Source organism: Suillus subaureus (genome assembly GCF_016647635.1).
Source record: "Suillus subaureus strain MN1 chromosome Unknown BJ212scaffold_53, whole genome shotgun sequence".
Lineage (NCBI taxonomy): Eukaryota > Fungi > Basidiomycota > Agaricomycetes > Boletales > Suillaceae > Suillus > Suillus subaureus.
This window is the reverse complement of record NW_024538609.1, coordinates 194,611-210,503: the sequence shown is the minus strand read 5'-3', so window position 1 is coordinate 210,503 and position 15,893 is coordinate 194,611. Positions and strand designations below refer to the sequence as shown.

Below are 15,893 nucleotides of genomic sequence, written 5' to 3'. Positions count from 1 at the left end.
GGAAGAGAGGATCAAAGATAGCTTAGGAAAGTGGTGATTTTATGTTATCGATGGTGGCCAAAAGATGCGGAGGAGCCGTAATAAAGTCGAATTATGAGCCGGAAGATGACGGGACGGTATAGAAGGGGAAGAACAATCACAACGACTTGCAATGTGGCAACAGCAGTTGAACGTCGAAGCTAAGGGTCTTGCAGGGTTCTGTAATAACAACAGAGTGCCTACGATAAGCAGACTGTGAAGCCTTGGAAGATCATTGTAAAGCATTTGAATGTCTAGATGGTCGAGTTAAAGAAGGGGCAGCTCGACAGGGAATGCCTGGCGATGGTCACATGAGTATTGAAGCTTAGTCAGCGAATATTCCCCTATTGATAGTCCTTCAAATCGGAAAGAACTAGTTACGCCCGGTTCACTCCAATTGAACCCAAAATCCTCTCTCACAAACCACCATGTCCGTACAAGCCTGTAGCACTCCTTCGCCACCTCTTGTGGTCTCGAAGCCCAAAGAAGCAGCCCTACCCCTTCTACCCTCGGTGGTCTTGCAGCAACAATTGCTGCTTCCATCACCCCACCCTCTTGACCTACCAAGGTCCGCCTTCAGGCGTCGGGTGACAAGGGTATGATAGATTCCATAAAGAAGACTGTCCGCACTGCCGGCGCCCGGGGACTTTTCGATGGTATCACTGGAACATGGATGCGCCAGATGAGCTACAGCTTGTGTCGCTTTTGGGCGTATGATGAGAGCAAGAAGCTCTTGGGAGCGACACCCCAAAGCCCTGCATGGGTTCTCGCCACAGCAGGTGTCATGGGTGAGTACGAAATCTTATATCGTACGATCGATATTATTGAGAACCGAGTTAGCTGGCTCCATCGCGGGTGTCGTGGGCAATCCGGCGGTAAGTGTTGATGACATATATTGTGACCTCGTGCGCTGAGCAGCGATTTTGCTTGATCAGAGGTCGTTATGGTGTGTGTCGTGCTCTACTACCTTGCCTTGTGCTCACATCTGCTCTCCATTACGTGACTATTCCAATATCGAACCATGATTTCCGCTCCCGCCCGGAACGTCCTCGCCCCCCTGTTATTCAAATCGCGCCATATTTATCAGGTCCGTCTGCAAGGAGACTTCGCAAAACCACCCGAAAAGCGGTTTAACTATAAGCACTGCTTTGACGCATTATTCAGAGTAAGTGTCATGCCTAGGTTTAGACGTGCCCTGTGCGGTTCCGTGTTTGTTGTTTCTTCATCTTGGTCATAAGTGTTTGTGTTAGTGTCGACTTTGTCCCAAGGACAGTATTATCGTGGGACGTCGCTGCGCGAGTTCAGATACACAAGGTCATACGAATTTGACCTGGCCACGTAGCAGCGACGGGAGGATGGAAACGCGAAAGAGTGTATTCTGCCTCGCTTGCTCATCTTTATACTCCCATGCGCCGCTCTATCTCCTACCCTGCCTACTCCGCAATTTTCGTCACTCCTTGTGCAACCTTATGGTATTATTGTTGTGCCGAGCATCCACCCGCGCTCGCACGCTTGCTCATGTCAATCTTTCGCTTCTGATTTGTACGCGACGACCCTGCGCCATGGTATACAGAAAGCGCGCTGTATCGATGGCCAGGTCACAATGCATCACGGATGGGCACATGGATTTATGGGTTTATATGCCTCATTAGCTTTTCGACGTCATCAATTTGCTGATCCCTCGAAGGAGGTTGGCGAATACCAATTTGGAACCGCAGTGTGCAACTTATCAATAGAAGACCATGTTATGCTACTTCTTTCCTCTGCTTACCTTTGCATATCCACTTTCGTTCTGTTTTAGATTATCCCTGACATCCGATCGTGTTTATTCCGAGTCCGAGGTACTGACGTCATGATTGCAGATGGTCCGCGAGGAGGGCCCATCATCGCTTGCGCGAGGTGTGGGCCCAAATGTCTTCCGGAGCATCTTGATGAACTCCAGTCAACTGGCTTCGCAAGTCGCCCTCTCATCGCCTTACCCATGTCATGTCTAATGTGTATTCAGGTACGACTTCTTCAAGGCTGAGCTCCTGAAGACAAAATACTTCGATGACAACATCGCTTGTCATTTCACAGCCAGTTTCGCAGCAGTACGTTCTGCTTCTGCTTATTTCCTACAATTTCGCCTCAAATTCTTTTTCAGGGAACGGTTGCAACAACCATTTGCTCACCCGCAGACGTGCTAAAAAGCCGTATTATGAACGCATCTGGGCCCGGATCAAGCGTGAGTCTCATTTCTTTGCGATTAATCGTCCACGTGTAACACTAAGACACTTAAAGTCAACGCTTGGAGTGATCCGCTCCTCTCTAGCGACTGAAGGCCCGATGTTCATGTTCAAAGGCTGGCTCCCCGCATGGTCGCGTCTCCAGCCCACTACAATCCTCATTTTCCTAACCCTCGAGCAATTGAAAAACTTGGTCGATTGGAAGCGTGGATCGTTGTAATGATCAAAATATCTGAATATGGATGTGGATTTGTTGCTTGGAGGGACCATGTGTGCGATACCACGCATAGATCTATCCTGGAGATATCATGGAGCGGGAAGTACTGTCAGTTGTTGATCTTTGATTTTTCTGCGCTCGCTAGATTATATCATTGCATGGCTTTTTTCGCTACGCCGTGATTTTGTATTTTACTTTAGTTGCTTAACGCACTTTTGTGGAATTTGTCTTGTGTTGTTGGGAGATGGGGCCGTATTTAGTGTTATTGAGGTTGGGGTTTTTTGTTGTTGTTATCGTGGCTAGCATGACGATGAGAATTGGGTGATCAGTCGTGTTATAACGTTAGGTGGAGGTCGGAGGCCTCTGTCGATCAGAAGAATCATTTATGTCAGAGGGGGCTCAGGGGAGGCTACACTCAACCAGGAGAGAGATTAGTAAAACGGTATCAATCAAGTACCCACATTGTAGTAACTCTAACACTCATTAAGCCACCGGGCGAGCTCTCTTGTGCTCCTTATTGTCTACGTGTTCAAACGTTTGATTTTGATCTGTGGACCCATGTTGCTGCCTTATTTTCATGATCTGTGAATTAACCATTCTCCACTCGGGGTTGACTTGACGATACATAGGCTATGCAATTTTCGTGCCCATGTCAACACCAATCCCCTGTGAGCTGTCGTCCTCTCGCGTAGTGTAGCCCTGCATCGAGGCATTTGCCACTCACTCTAGTCGTGTTCTCCTTCGGCCACTGACTGGATCGGATCGGACACACCAGGAACACTTTGGTCGCGACCCTGCCGGATCTTTAGCAACTTCGACAGAATTCCAGACCACATGACGAACGGTCGTTAATCGGTTCCTCGGCAGTCCGCTTGAGAGGCTGGCATACATTTCCCACATCCCCCAGAAATGTCCGTAATATACTAGAAATGTACGAACATGCCAGAACTTGCTGTGGGTGATGAAACAGTCTTGGCGGTGACTTCGAGAAGCTCAAGCATCGATTCAGGGGTATCAATGCGGCCGACCGCAGGCGTAATAAAAAAGGAGTTGCTAGTCCAAGGTAAGTACAAACTGTCGCACGAATGGCGTATGTGGAGCAAGTAGTCTCCTTTGAGACTCGTGACCAGCCTGTCTAATGAAGCGAGTTTGTCACAAGTTTAGTCCCACCTAGGTAAACCAATGGCAGGAAGACAGTCGTGGAATCCTTCCATTAGGCTATTAGCGCAGTGTTCAGCTGAAGGATACATTGGTCGTAGATCTGTGCATTAGTGATAGATGTGACTGATACGGTGGACTATGTGTATCAGGTTAGTTTTCCAAATGCGATAATTATTTGTTGTATTCCATTGTTTGTGTATTAGTAAATACGGTGGCTGTGGTTTCATTTCCCCACAACACCCACCACCATCGAAGCTCGTCGTCGCCATCAGTGTGCTCGTCGTGGCGCCGCACTCGGCATTACCTTTTGCCGCCGTGGACTACTTCTCACTCCACAATCATCAAGCTCGTCTATCTTAAAGTAAGTAAAATCTTTTGCTTTCATCATCAACACTCATCAGCGCTTGTTGTCACCATTAGCCTGCCCGTTGTGGCATCAGCACATTTACCTGCTACTCTCGTCATTACCCTTCTGTCACGTGCACTTTCTGCTCCACATACCCCAAGGGATCATCGAGCACATCCATCTTAAAGTAAGTAGATAGTCTTTTGCCAACATCGTCAACACTCATCAGCGCTTGTCATCGCCATCAGTGTACTCATCACCGCATTCACACTCTTCACCTCGTACTCAATCCTCTGTTGTTTCCGTTACACTTCTATGTTCTGCACACCAACCTATTTTGAGGCTACTGTCTTCGTGGCGTCAAGTGTACCAACAACATCCTAACAAAGTTATATAGTGAACGAGTGTTGAGCATTGGTTTGTTAACATGATACTATCAAGGTGGTATAGAATTTGTGGTTTTTGGAGGACTGTTTCATATTATAAACTGTTTTCTGTGCCAATCAGACCTGTGTGCATCTTATTGTGCTTCAACTGATTGTGATAGGCTTGCTCTAAAGAAATCGTGGCTATGAGTTTGTATTGAGGTCTGTGCCGGAACCATCACCACTATATTGAATTGCTGAAAGTGACGGCGTTTTGAGGCAAGTTTCTTCACATATATCACACAATCTAACGTGGTACAGTAACCTTCAAGTTGATCCATCAGACTTTGTTTTCAGACCATAATACTTGTCTCATCATGGCCCATGCCTCCGAGTCAGTGCTCAGGATGTTCGCTCGTGTTTCCTCAAATGGACGACTCAATGTGCGTGAAGTGCTCAAAGCTCGAAGCTGCAAATGCAGCAGATCGAGAACAGATTATGGTACATGCTCACCTCACTATGTGCCTGTTGTTTTAAGTTTATATTCACCAATACCTACTATTTAGCAACAGCCAGCAATGTGAAAGCTGCGGCTGTGTATATCCATTCTTGTGCTCACCATTATGTGGTGGCTGCAAAAACAGCAACAATAATGGTAAGCAAATGTTTGTACTTATCGAGTTACCTCCACAAGCTAATGTCAAACTTAGCTTTGAATGAATCATCTGCATCAGCCAGTAATGTCGCTGCCAGTGCCACTGCTCAATCTATTTTGCATTGACAGACTGTGCATACCCACGAGGCCAGTCAGCATCGACTCGGACTAAGCCAACCATTACAAAACTCTTTGCTGTTGAATGTGAGTGACATGAAGCGGAAGGTTTCACTTCTTAAGGCCAATGCTCAGGCAGCAAAGGTTGATGTTGACTTTACACTTCAGCAATATGCCTACAGGAGCTCGAAGCCTGCTAAACTCGCCATCCCATTGTCACGAGTGACCTTCGCTACTGTGGACCTAGCCACTAGTGCCTTCGAACAGCTGGCTTTGAAAGCAAGAGGCCTATACGATAAACACCCCGACTCTTTCAGGGCTTTCCGATACTGCACTGGATGTCATGTTTGATTGGTAATGTTACTGTAGAGTGTTCAGTGGATGGATATTGATAAACCCTGTCATGCAGGCATAGGATCAAGTATTGCACGGTGCTGACCAATGCTACTGTGAATATGATCAAGGAACAGAAGTATCTGGTGGCACTGGCAACCATGGAAACACTTTATGGAAAACTGAGGCAAGACAGGATGTTGTCTGATAAAGATGCATCAGCGAAAACCCCAAGGATCACGCTCCGCATGTTCTTGTATGTCCCTGAAGAGGTAAATAAAATATATGTATACTTTGAAGCAACCATCTGAGAAGAACTATAGGCCTGAGGATGATGATGTCCAGGAAGTACAACAAAGTCGGCGTGTATCTACTCAGAAATCAGCCACAGCAAGTTCTCGTCGTCAGAAGCGGAAAAGATCCCCAACAGGTGAGCGAGGCTGTGATTATTGTCATAGTGATGCTTATAAATCTGAACAGCATCACCTGAACGTCTGCCACCTCCCAAGCGCTATCAGAGTTCATACCGATCCAGACAGTCCGCAACTGCACCAATACTTGAATATGAAACCTTTAAGATGAAGCGGGCAACATGCACTGTGAGCAAGACCGCAGATATACAGATGAACTACAGCAAAGAGCAGGAAGAGATTATGATTGCAAAAGGGTGGCAAGCTCATGTTAAAGCTGGGAAGCCTTATCAGGGTTATCTTGGGCAGGGATTGACGAAATTTGTCTTCCGTGTGAGTTCCACATTCTTTGAGTGCTCCCATCACTAATTAAAAATGCAGGGTCACTATAACAACGAGGACTGTGCTATTGTCCAATGTAAATCAGTCCGTGCAACAGAAGCCGAAAACATTGTGGATCTAGAGGGTGAATACCAGACTCTTCATCTCTCTCAGTACTTTTTGGACTCTTTCTATGAACAAGCAAAGAATTACGGAGTTGATGATCTTCCTAGTGGGTCCATCACATATGAGTATAAGTAGAAGCTAACAAGGCATAGGAATGAAGTGGAATATCTTGACTGCATTCATTGGAAAGCTTACCAAGAAACTCCCAGATGCCCTGGCAAAGATGAACCTGATTCACGCAGCCTCATCTTCAGTGTCTTCATGGTACTCCCACTTCTGCCATCTGGTGCCCTGTGTAGAGAGGTTAAATTTTCTGGGAGCGAAGAAGTAGGCCTCAACCCTGATTCACTTGGATGTGCTGTGGATGCATATGCACATCACATTGCTGTTGATTCGATGTATGAAGTTGTCATATCTGACATTCAAGGTGAGTTCACGATGATGTAATGCAAAATGGTTCTCAAGTCACCAATAGGAATCATCACACCAGATCGTACTATCATTTTCTTTGACCTGCAGTCTCACACGTGTGTAACAGACTTTCATATACCTAATGGCCACATCTGATTTTCGCACTACAGGGCACAAGGGGACTCTGGCTACTGGGACCATGGACAATCTGCAATCACTGAGTTTTTAAAATCACACAAATGCAACAAGCATTGTAGGGCTCTCAGTCTCAATACTGAGTTCCCACCTTTATCCAATACCAACCACAAAGGCCCACTTCATATCAGTTTCGAAGATTAGAACTAATTTCTTTCAAGTCATTCAAATTTGGTTTCACAATTATGTTCATATTCAACTAATTCTTGATTCACATTTGAGCACAGTGCTACATACACTGACTACTGCCATGACTAAAATATGATTCTATATTAATGGTAGCATTGCTGAAAACATGGACCAGACATTTTCGAAAGTTAAGACAGTGAATCCAAGGCCATCAAATATCAACTGCGCTGCGGCACTATATTCAGAATCAACAAAATGAATGAGATCCTCACCACCAATCTCCTCCATGAGGTTCTTGACGACATCGTGATCCACTAACTGCAGACAGTTCTGCACATCATAGTCTTTGTGAAGCAATATTGCAACATTCAGAGAGACACCTGAAGGCAATAGTTTATCTCGGTCATAGTGAACAGTGTGTGTGTTGAGACGATGCTTGAGTGTGTCGAGTTCTTGTTGAATTAAGCACAGCCATAGCCACTGAACAAGAGCACTAAAATGCAAATGAGAACGAGTCAAAAAACACCACACCTAAACCTACTACTGGCATGGGTCCATATCATTATAAATCTCTTCACCCACTTCCCAAAAAACTTTCACGTTATCTCCCCATTGAACCCGCACATGAAGCCAACCACGCTCAATGGTGATATTATGAACACTCTTCAGAAACCGATGGGCAGGTAACTCGTCAGTTGATAGGTTTGGTGAAAATATTTCCCTTGTAACATAGTATTGTTAGCATAAGCATCACATTGGCTAGTAGTACTAACCTTAAAGCTGTTGCGAAACCATATACATCTGTTGTCTCGCTTCTGCAATCAGTCGTGGTTTGAAGTGGCATTCCTAGGTAAATGATGAACCATCATGCTCAAATAGATTCGTGGAACATACCACCAAGCTCATGGATGAGGGATAAATAAAGGTATGCAATTGATGTCTTGAGCCGGTTGTTTGGGACGACCCACATTCCCAACCACTTTCCGGACCACTGGTCACAGATTGCCCATATAGGAAAACCTATTCTACTCAATTTATCGTGCCCATCACCACTCCATTGGTGATGGGGACCAAGCGAGACTAGCGGCTGACAAGAAATCTTCTTTTTTGAAAGTCCCCGTTGGGCAAACCCATCTGGCTCATGTTGCCTCATCTTGTCCGTCACATATTTCCTTGTTCCAAATTAGTTTGTATAAATCAATACATTATAATGATAACATTACCTTGTCAGTAGATTACCAGTGTCTGCCACAATTGCTTCCCGGACTAAATGGGGCCCACAGCGGTGAAGGGGATCCCGTGCGAGCTGATTGAGTACCAATTGCCGCTTGATTGACTGTGGAAGCAAGCAAGTCAGCTGCCCACTTCCAAGGAGTCCGAATTGCTGCCGGCGTCGTGCAACAGTTGCTTCACTATGGGCAAAGCATGAGCACACACTAGCAGAACACACAGTTAAATTCACCTCATGACTATACCATGCTCTGCCTGGAGAAGACAACTGATTTTTGACCTATTCGTGATATTATCATGGTGATACTGGGTAAGAATTTTCCGGAGGAATGGATCATTCTTTCAAGCTATCACAGTGTAGAAATTAGTATAATGTTAGTATATTGATGCGACACAACTCACAACAATGCTGATATTGATTTTTGCCCTCGGGGTTTGGGACACGACTAGAGGTACAGGCATTTCCCTCCGCAGGAAGAGTCTGCGGCTCATCTTCATTCAGAGCCTCATCTACATCATGGGAGTCCATGAGAAGAATACAGGATATAACGGTAAGAGTGTATGCACCTAGTACTGTACAAGAGCAGATTTTATACCTGCCCGGTATCATCCACCTGCACTAACACGGTGGCCCTGAAATGTGGAACTGTGAAGTAAAGCCATGAGCCAAAAGACATAAGAATATTATCTACTTACTTTAAGATAGACAAACTTGATGATCGTGGAGTGAAAAGTAGTCCACGGCGGCAAAAGGTAATGCCAAGTGCGGCACCATGACAACAGGCACGCTAGTGGTGACGACGAGCATGCTGATGGTGACGACGAGCTTCAATGGTGGTGGGTGTTGTGGGGAAATGAAACCACAGCCACCATATTTACTAATACACAAACAATGGAATACAACAAATAATTATCGCATTTGGAAAACTAACCTGATACACATAGTCCACCGTAGTTGGTAGACTATCTCCTCATTGGAAAGGTGTTGGTGAACTGTGACATTGATGTCTCACAGGCAAAGTGTTGGATTGGAGTGCCTGAAAAATGCTGGAGACTCCCAATATTAACAGCAATGGCAAAATATTGCGCTAGTATATTAGTAGGTACGTCAGAGCAAAGTAGGGTCATATGTATTTATTCAGAGTCAGCTTAGGCAACATTTTTTGGAGAGTTGTGATGAAACTCACCTTGTCATCAGCCACCACTAGTCAAATTTTCTTTCTTCAGCCTCCCAAACCCTCCATTGATACCATGTCTCAGCCTGCCAGCACAGTTTTGAAATGTGTGATGACCTGAGCTAAAAACGCAACCCAGCATCCAGGTTATATCCTGACTGGGGGTGAAGGCCATGTAAAGAGATGTACCAAAGCTCAAAAGGCTGCTGACGATCAGTGCGAAGAAGAGGAAAAGAGGGCAAGTGAAATGGCTGAACTTGAAGCACATAACTGGATTGCTGCTTTTCAGAAACAAATGGAGACAGATCAAGCCGCTAAATGAGCTGATGCACCAAAGCCTACTCGTCCCCACCCATGCCCTGTTAAAAAGGCTGTAAAAGCCATGGAGACCTCCAACTCAACTATGGCTGAGGATAAGGCCGTTAGCACTGATGGCAAGGGTGGTAGAGCAGGAGGTAAATTAGCAACTGGTGCTAACATCGAACATCCTGAGAGTGATGCTGAGGAAGAGGTGCAAGTGCCAGGGTCATGCAAGAAGAAGGAGAAGAGGAAAGTGTTACCAGTGAAGATGCCGGTGAGAGATGCAATCCAAGCTGTGGGCCTTATCGATGAATCAATGATGGCATGTGATGATGATAAGAAGCTTGATGATGTGTAAGACGTGTGCTTCTCAACTATGTTGCACCATCTCACTGAAATGGCTCTTTTCTTTTCAATCTAATGGTCCATGATGATAGCTCTACTAAAGATTATGGTATTGCTGCTGAGCGCATCTCGGGTTGGAGGACTGATATTCCTCCTGCTGGTTCAAAGCCATCCTCCAGCTTGAGGAAAAAATTATCTATGATGCCTTCCAACTTCTCTAGTACTGCTCCCTCCTCTAAACTAACTATGGGGAGTACTATTAGTAGCGGTGGTGCCCCACTCACACCCATTGACACAATCGCCGATGCTGGGGCTGACAATGTGGCAGATCGTTTTACGACCCTATTTGCAGACAATGATTTGGACAAATCAGTCAAGCGCTCTCAAGCCCTTGCCCGTATGTCTAAACCAAGGGCTGCTCAGGTGAGTTCAATTACCCAGTTCTTCTTAGTGTGTTAACTGCATTACCAGGGCATCAAGATTTCTTCTAAGGTTCCTGATACTTCAGTACAAACCATTCATGCCTATCGAAACACCAATCTGACTCCTTGACAGCTCAATGCAATTCAGTCTGATGTTGTTGCCAATGATAAAATGAACGTTGAGGCAGCTCCCCCAGTAGTAGCTTCCCTCGTTAACTATGGATCTGACACTGATATGGAATCTGACCTTGAGCCTCCTCCTTCTATGCAGGTCCCCAGAGGATATTATGATGCTGATATCCATCGAGCTGCAGCTCTCGCTCGAACTCAAACATCCCACTCTACCATGACAAGTGTCAAGCACAAACTCATAGATATCCTGACCGATGATGACGAGATCAAGGATGCCCTGCCAGAGGACGACCTGATTGAGGATGACTTCATGGTCAATGATGACTTCACAGATAATCATGCCTTTGTGATCGAGGAAGATGCATATTCGTCTGATATTGAATTTGTGAATCACGTCAAGCCTGTGGTGGTCAAGACCGAATCCAAACCAGTATCCTTGCGGGTCACTTCTGTGGTAGTAAGCTTCAGTTATTATTTTTAAATCATACTAACTACAAATTATGTAGACTAATGTTGGCGTCAAACACAGAGCTCCTGTGGCAAAGCGGACAAAGTCTTCTATTGCACACACTCATAGTCTTTCCAGCATCTCAAGTGCTACTTCTGGCGCCGTGCTGAAATCTGTAGAGGTGGAGATCCTCCCCCGTTCTGCTTACAGGATCAAAAACCTTCCTGGAGGTCCTCAGGCAGTCGCTAGGTGGAGCTCAGTCTTCATTCCTACCCTCATTTCCACCATTGGGGATCAAGACGAAGTTTGGGGCTGACTCGAGTCAGAGATGACGCTTTGTGCTATTATGCAAGACACTTGGAATGCAGTCTACAAAGATATACCTCACACAGTCACCATTGATGGGCCGGTTATGGCTTTAGTAAGTCATTTTTGACACATTTCATATCTGATTGTGTTTTATTTTTTTATTAGGCTACCCAGTGGCTATCAGAGTGGCGCAACAGTGTTGGCACTACTGCCATCACAGTACTTATGCACTTCATGTCATCACAGGACAATGTGGAGACTGACGAGGATCGCAAAAATTTTGTGAAAAACTTATGTCTCAAGTTAGCTTTCTTGTATGGGACCGTCACCAAGGACGGCAAATTCAAGCAGCCTTTTCAATCTGAACTCCTCATTCAAGTTCTCATACAGCATAGGTGCACTACTTGGGGTGCTGTTGACAACCACAGGACGGTCACACACGCAAAGGGCGCCCTTAGTCTTGCCACTGCAGTGGCATGTATATTCATTCTCTCGTCATACCATGACTAACTCATTTCTCGTGTTTCAGATGGAACATGCCCTCGATATTTTCAGCAGGGACATGTGTGTCAGTGAACTGAAAGTCAACAGCAAAGGAAAGGCCATCAAGGTCCCACACACCGTGAACAAAGCCTTGGGCAAGCCCAGTAGCGCTCTCAAGGCGTTTTCGGACATGAACTACAGTGAGGTGACCAGGGGATACATGAAGTCTATCAACTGCCTCCGAGAGTCGGTCATCCAGGATGTCTGGGAGCACACCAAGGACATTGCTGCAAAGAGGCGTGGTGCACCCGCCACTCTCAACAGCGAGGATTCCGACGATGAGCATGCACTCATCTACAACAACTGGTAGTACCATTTCATTGTTCACTACTATTCCCTAACTGACGATTTTGTAGAGTCATTCACTACTACTAGGTGCCACATAGTATATTGAATCTCTTGTGCTTGTTCTTGCTTGACGTCTATATTTCACCACTTACTAGTACTTGCATGCTCTTTCCCTTGCTTAATTTACAAAATGCCAGTGTTTTTGTGGTTATTTTTATATTAAAAGTGTGAAATAAGTGAAATAAGCATACAATAAGTGAAATAAGAATCAACAATTTGCGCAATGCAATGGAGAAATAAGTGCTACTGTTAAAAATAATTGCCCAAAAAGTTAGAAAAGATTGAAATAAGTCACAGCCAAGAGGAGGCACCTGCTTTTTCGACTTAAAATTGCCTTGTGGCAAGTTTACAGCAAGTTGGTGTCACCATTCTTGCAAGGGACTTATCTGCACCTTTTTGGGAAATTAGCTGGTGGCAAGTTGCAAAAAAGGAAGCTAAGCAATGTGTGAATTTACTGATGGTGTCTATGGCTGTCAGTGCTGACAGTGAATGCTATTCAGATGGCCACCTTTGCAATTCACATAAAGATTGCTGTCGTGGCTATGAATGCGTGACAGTACTTGACCCATGCTTTGATGAGGTGAGCTTCAGTAGCTTAATCCAGGATTGATTGACTCACCAGCATGGTAGCCTTTCTACGTGTATAAATGTGAGCAGGTCTAATGGGGTACAGTAAGTCATGTTTCGGCTTTCTCATTGGTGCAGTGTGGTTGATGGCACCGCACATAAGTAGTTCATTGTGCAATGCAGAGTGTGTACCTCAATTTTTACTGCTGCTTGAGCAATGAAGACCTTGGAGTAGGAGAACATCATAAACATTTGAATCCATGATGTACAACTGAAGTACTTACAGTTTATTCTCGCTGTAGACTTGTAGAATGCTTGTAAATGCCTCACTGCATGCAGTGATATGATATGATACATAGTCAACCACCCCAACATACAATAAACAAAAAAAAACAAAAAAACACATAGTCGAACTGAACACATGTCAGATGAGCCCCAAAAAGATTGCAATTCCGAGCTGGGTTCCTGTGGCCAAACCCAATTAAGGTAAGTCACCAATAGAGACTCAACATTGAGAGAGACTCTGCTAATGAAGTGAACAATGTCGACTTGTAATTATCCATACTATGCAGTGAAAGCTATGGAGAAGTGTAGTCCTAGAGTAAACCTGCCAGATGCACATTGTAAACATCGAAGTTGTCTAGCAGAATGGCAAGCTGCTGTAACTTAGCTAAGACTGTTGTCCCTTAACTGTTACGCCAAAAGGCAGTGATACTGAAAGCTTATGTTTCAGTATCGCAGACAGTATTTATGTAGATTATGGGATATCTAGTAAGCCAGCATGCTTACAGCTGCACAGTGATTAGGGTATAGCACAGGTATACCTGCAGGTCGGAAGATCAACACCGTACCCATATTGACCCGCAGTATAGCAGCTTACCCACAGTGTTGCATTTACCCATGGGCACACATACAAGAAGTAACGCTACATAGGTCTAATAGGGGAGCTCAAAGTTGAACACTCACGTTTATGCTTATCGTTGCTTACACTTACACCCCCCTGTTCTCACTGATTTGTACTGTTGAGTAAACAAGTCAAAACACGTCCATTTGACAGTTGCACCATGGTACTTTACATTTTGGTGTGTAATTGGGGGGTGTAAGCATAAGCAACGATAAGCATAAACGTGAGCATTCAACTTTGAGCTCCCCTAATAACCTCATCCAACACTCTTGTCCTCTCATTTTCTTTTCTTCAGAGACTTCATGATCTTAGTAAGGTCCTCAGGTGCTACCAGATCACAGTGGAGCCACAAGCCAAGACAGGAATGCATGGGTTGAAAATGGAGACAGGCGGTTTCGAGTGAAGTGTAGAAGGTGCTGGCCTTATGAAAATACACGTTCCACTGCAGTTGAGGTAGCTATGGTGCGTAACAGGCATAGGCTGTGATGCTAGAGAGAGCAATGGTGCACAACCTACCCAGAATACTAAGGTAATCAAGTGCCATCCGGTGCAAATTCGGATACGTTTTTTGATTATGGACCCACCATTAATAGTGGGTCCATAATCAAAAGACGTATCCGTAGTGGGACTTAGGTATTCCCCACTGGTTGCTGCAAATAGTCGTCAAGTTTCCTTGAGTGCGTCTGTGAGTGAAAATCAATCAAGGTCCATGCAAACACGAGCAACAAGTTCACATACTTAGATCAGCTTCATCATCCTGTTCAGCGGCAGGGGGCGCATCATTTTCATTAACATCGACATCAATTACTTCCTGAGCAGCGGATTGCAACTCGGAGGGGGTTGCTTTGACCTGTGGAAGGACAAGCTTAACATATTTTGTAACATTGTCCGCTATGGGCTGCAGAGATGGAAGAATATGAACTGGCAGGAATATTGAAGTGGCGAGAAATAGGATTGAGGGATTCAAAGCAGCGAGTCACTGTTGCAGTCAATGACCCTCCAAAAAATAAGGATTGTAGTGAGTGGCAGATCCTTGTCATGTCCAACATATCACACCACAGAGAAGATTCAGAGATAGCGCGGCAACCCATGAACATACCCTATGGGTACACCGTGCTGACGGGTACGGTATGACCACGGGTACCACATCTCGACACTGTACCCATACCCACCATACCCGTGACTCCCATACCCGCGGTGTGGCCCATGCCCGTGCTATACCCTAACAGTGATCTAGAAGATAAAATTACATTGAGCTTGGAGCACTCTCCTTTGGAATTGGATCTCCTGAACCTCAGCTGCCGATCTCCAGGCATCCAGTTTTGCCCCCAATGCACGATGAGACTCTGAAGTTCTCTAAACATCTATGAAGCCTGAGTGGCTCGCCGGCGACTGGGTCAGATCTCAATCCACCTCAGTAGGCACATCCATCCCGAGCGTGACGGAGTACAGGACGCCTTGGAGGATAGCCAGTGGTGCGAATCAGGTCCAGCCTGTGCGAATGAATATCAATCAATTGACAAGATCATCAACCACCATTAGTCCCTTCATGCAGCAAGAGCAAAACAATTTCATAGCACCAGGTTAACAACGGACAGATGGAACCATTGTGAAGTAGAAGCACTGAGACTCGAACCAGAAACAGAACATGTTGTGTTGGGATTCAGATAGCAGTAAGAACTCAGAAGGTACTAGAGGTAGGTCAACTGAGGTCAACGGTATCCTGACACAATATAGGTTGGTGTACTAGTTTGGTGTACAAGCTTAAGCTTAGGTGCCTAGCACTGGCAGCCAGTGAATGGGAGTTTGGGTCGATGGGAGTATTTTGATGAGTAAATGACAATGCATCTATGTGCACAGGCACTTTCATGTTCTTCATCCCTGCCAACGGCTTTGAAGTCAAGCATCTCTATGTTCACCATAGACCAAAACACCCAATGCGGATCACCACAACCCCGTACTGCATCTATTGACATAACAAGCGAGTGAGTGGCAAGCTAGAATAGGTTGCGTGTAACACCTATGAACTTACAGGGATGCGATATACATACCGAGCAAAAGACCTGCTGCAGTTGTTGAGGGAGGCCAGGCCGTGGCAAGTCACTATCTTTCTAACCTAAACCTCTCGAGTCTCCATGACC

At 45.3% G+C, this 15,893-nt stretch overlaps 3 protein-coding genes across 3 annotated transcripts; all 3 read left to right on the top strand.

Moving 5' to 3' along the window:
• Positions 1 to 394: 394 nt before the first annotated feature.
• BJ212DRAFT_1392113 (mitochondrial carrier) lies at positions 395 to 2,956 on the top strand. The gene is made up of 8 exons (XM_041337050.1): positions 395 to 530; positions 587 to 806; positions 859 to 893; positions 1,106 to 1,183; positions 1,881 to 1,972; positions 2,024 to 2,108; positions 2,162 to 2,242; positions 2,299 to 2,956. Exons 1-8 carry the CDS (start codon positions 447 to 449, stop codon positions 2,461 to 2,463), a joined length of 840 nt encoding a protein of 279 aa, XP_041187271.1. The 5' UTR covers positions 395 to 446; the 3' UTR covers positions 2,464 to 2,956.
• An 8,599-nt stretch (positions 2,957 to 11,555) lies between these two features.
• Positions 11,556 to 11,726, top strand: BJ212DRAFT_1209952 (uncharacterized protein; the record flags this gene model as incomplete). Its single annotated transcript, XM_041329213.1, has 1 exon — positions 11,556 to 11,726. A coding segment is annotated over one exon (171 nt), but the record flags the coding sequence as incomplete, so codon positions are not given.
• Positions 11,727 to 11,919: 193 nt separating this feature from the next.
• On the top strand, positions 11,920 to 12,243 carry BJ212DRAFT_1283635 (uncharacterized protein; the record flags this gene model as incomplete). Its single annotated transcript, XM_041331771.1, has 1 exon — positions 11,920 to 12,243. The coding sequence occupies one exon, from the start codon at positions 11,920 to 11,922 to the stop codon at positions 12,241 to 12,243; it is 324 nt and encodes a 107-aa protein (XP_041187269.1).
• Between the last annotated feature and the right edge of the window lie 3,650 nt (positions 12,244 to 15,893).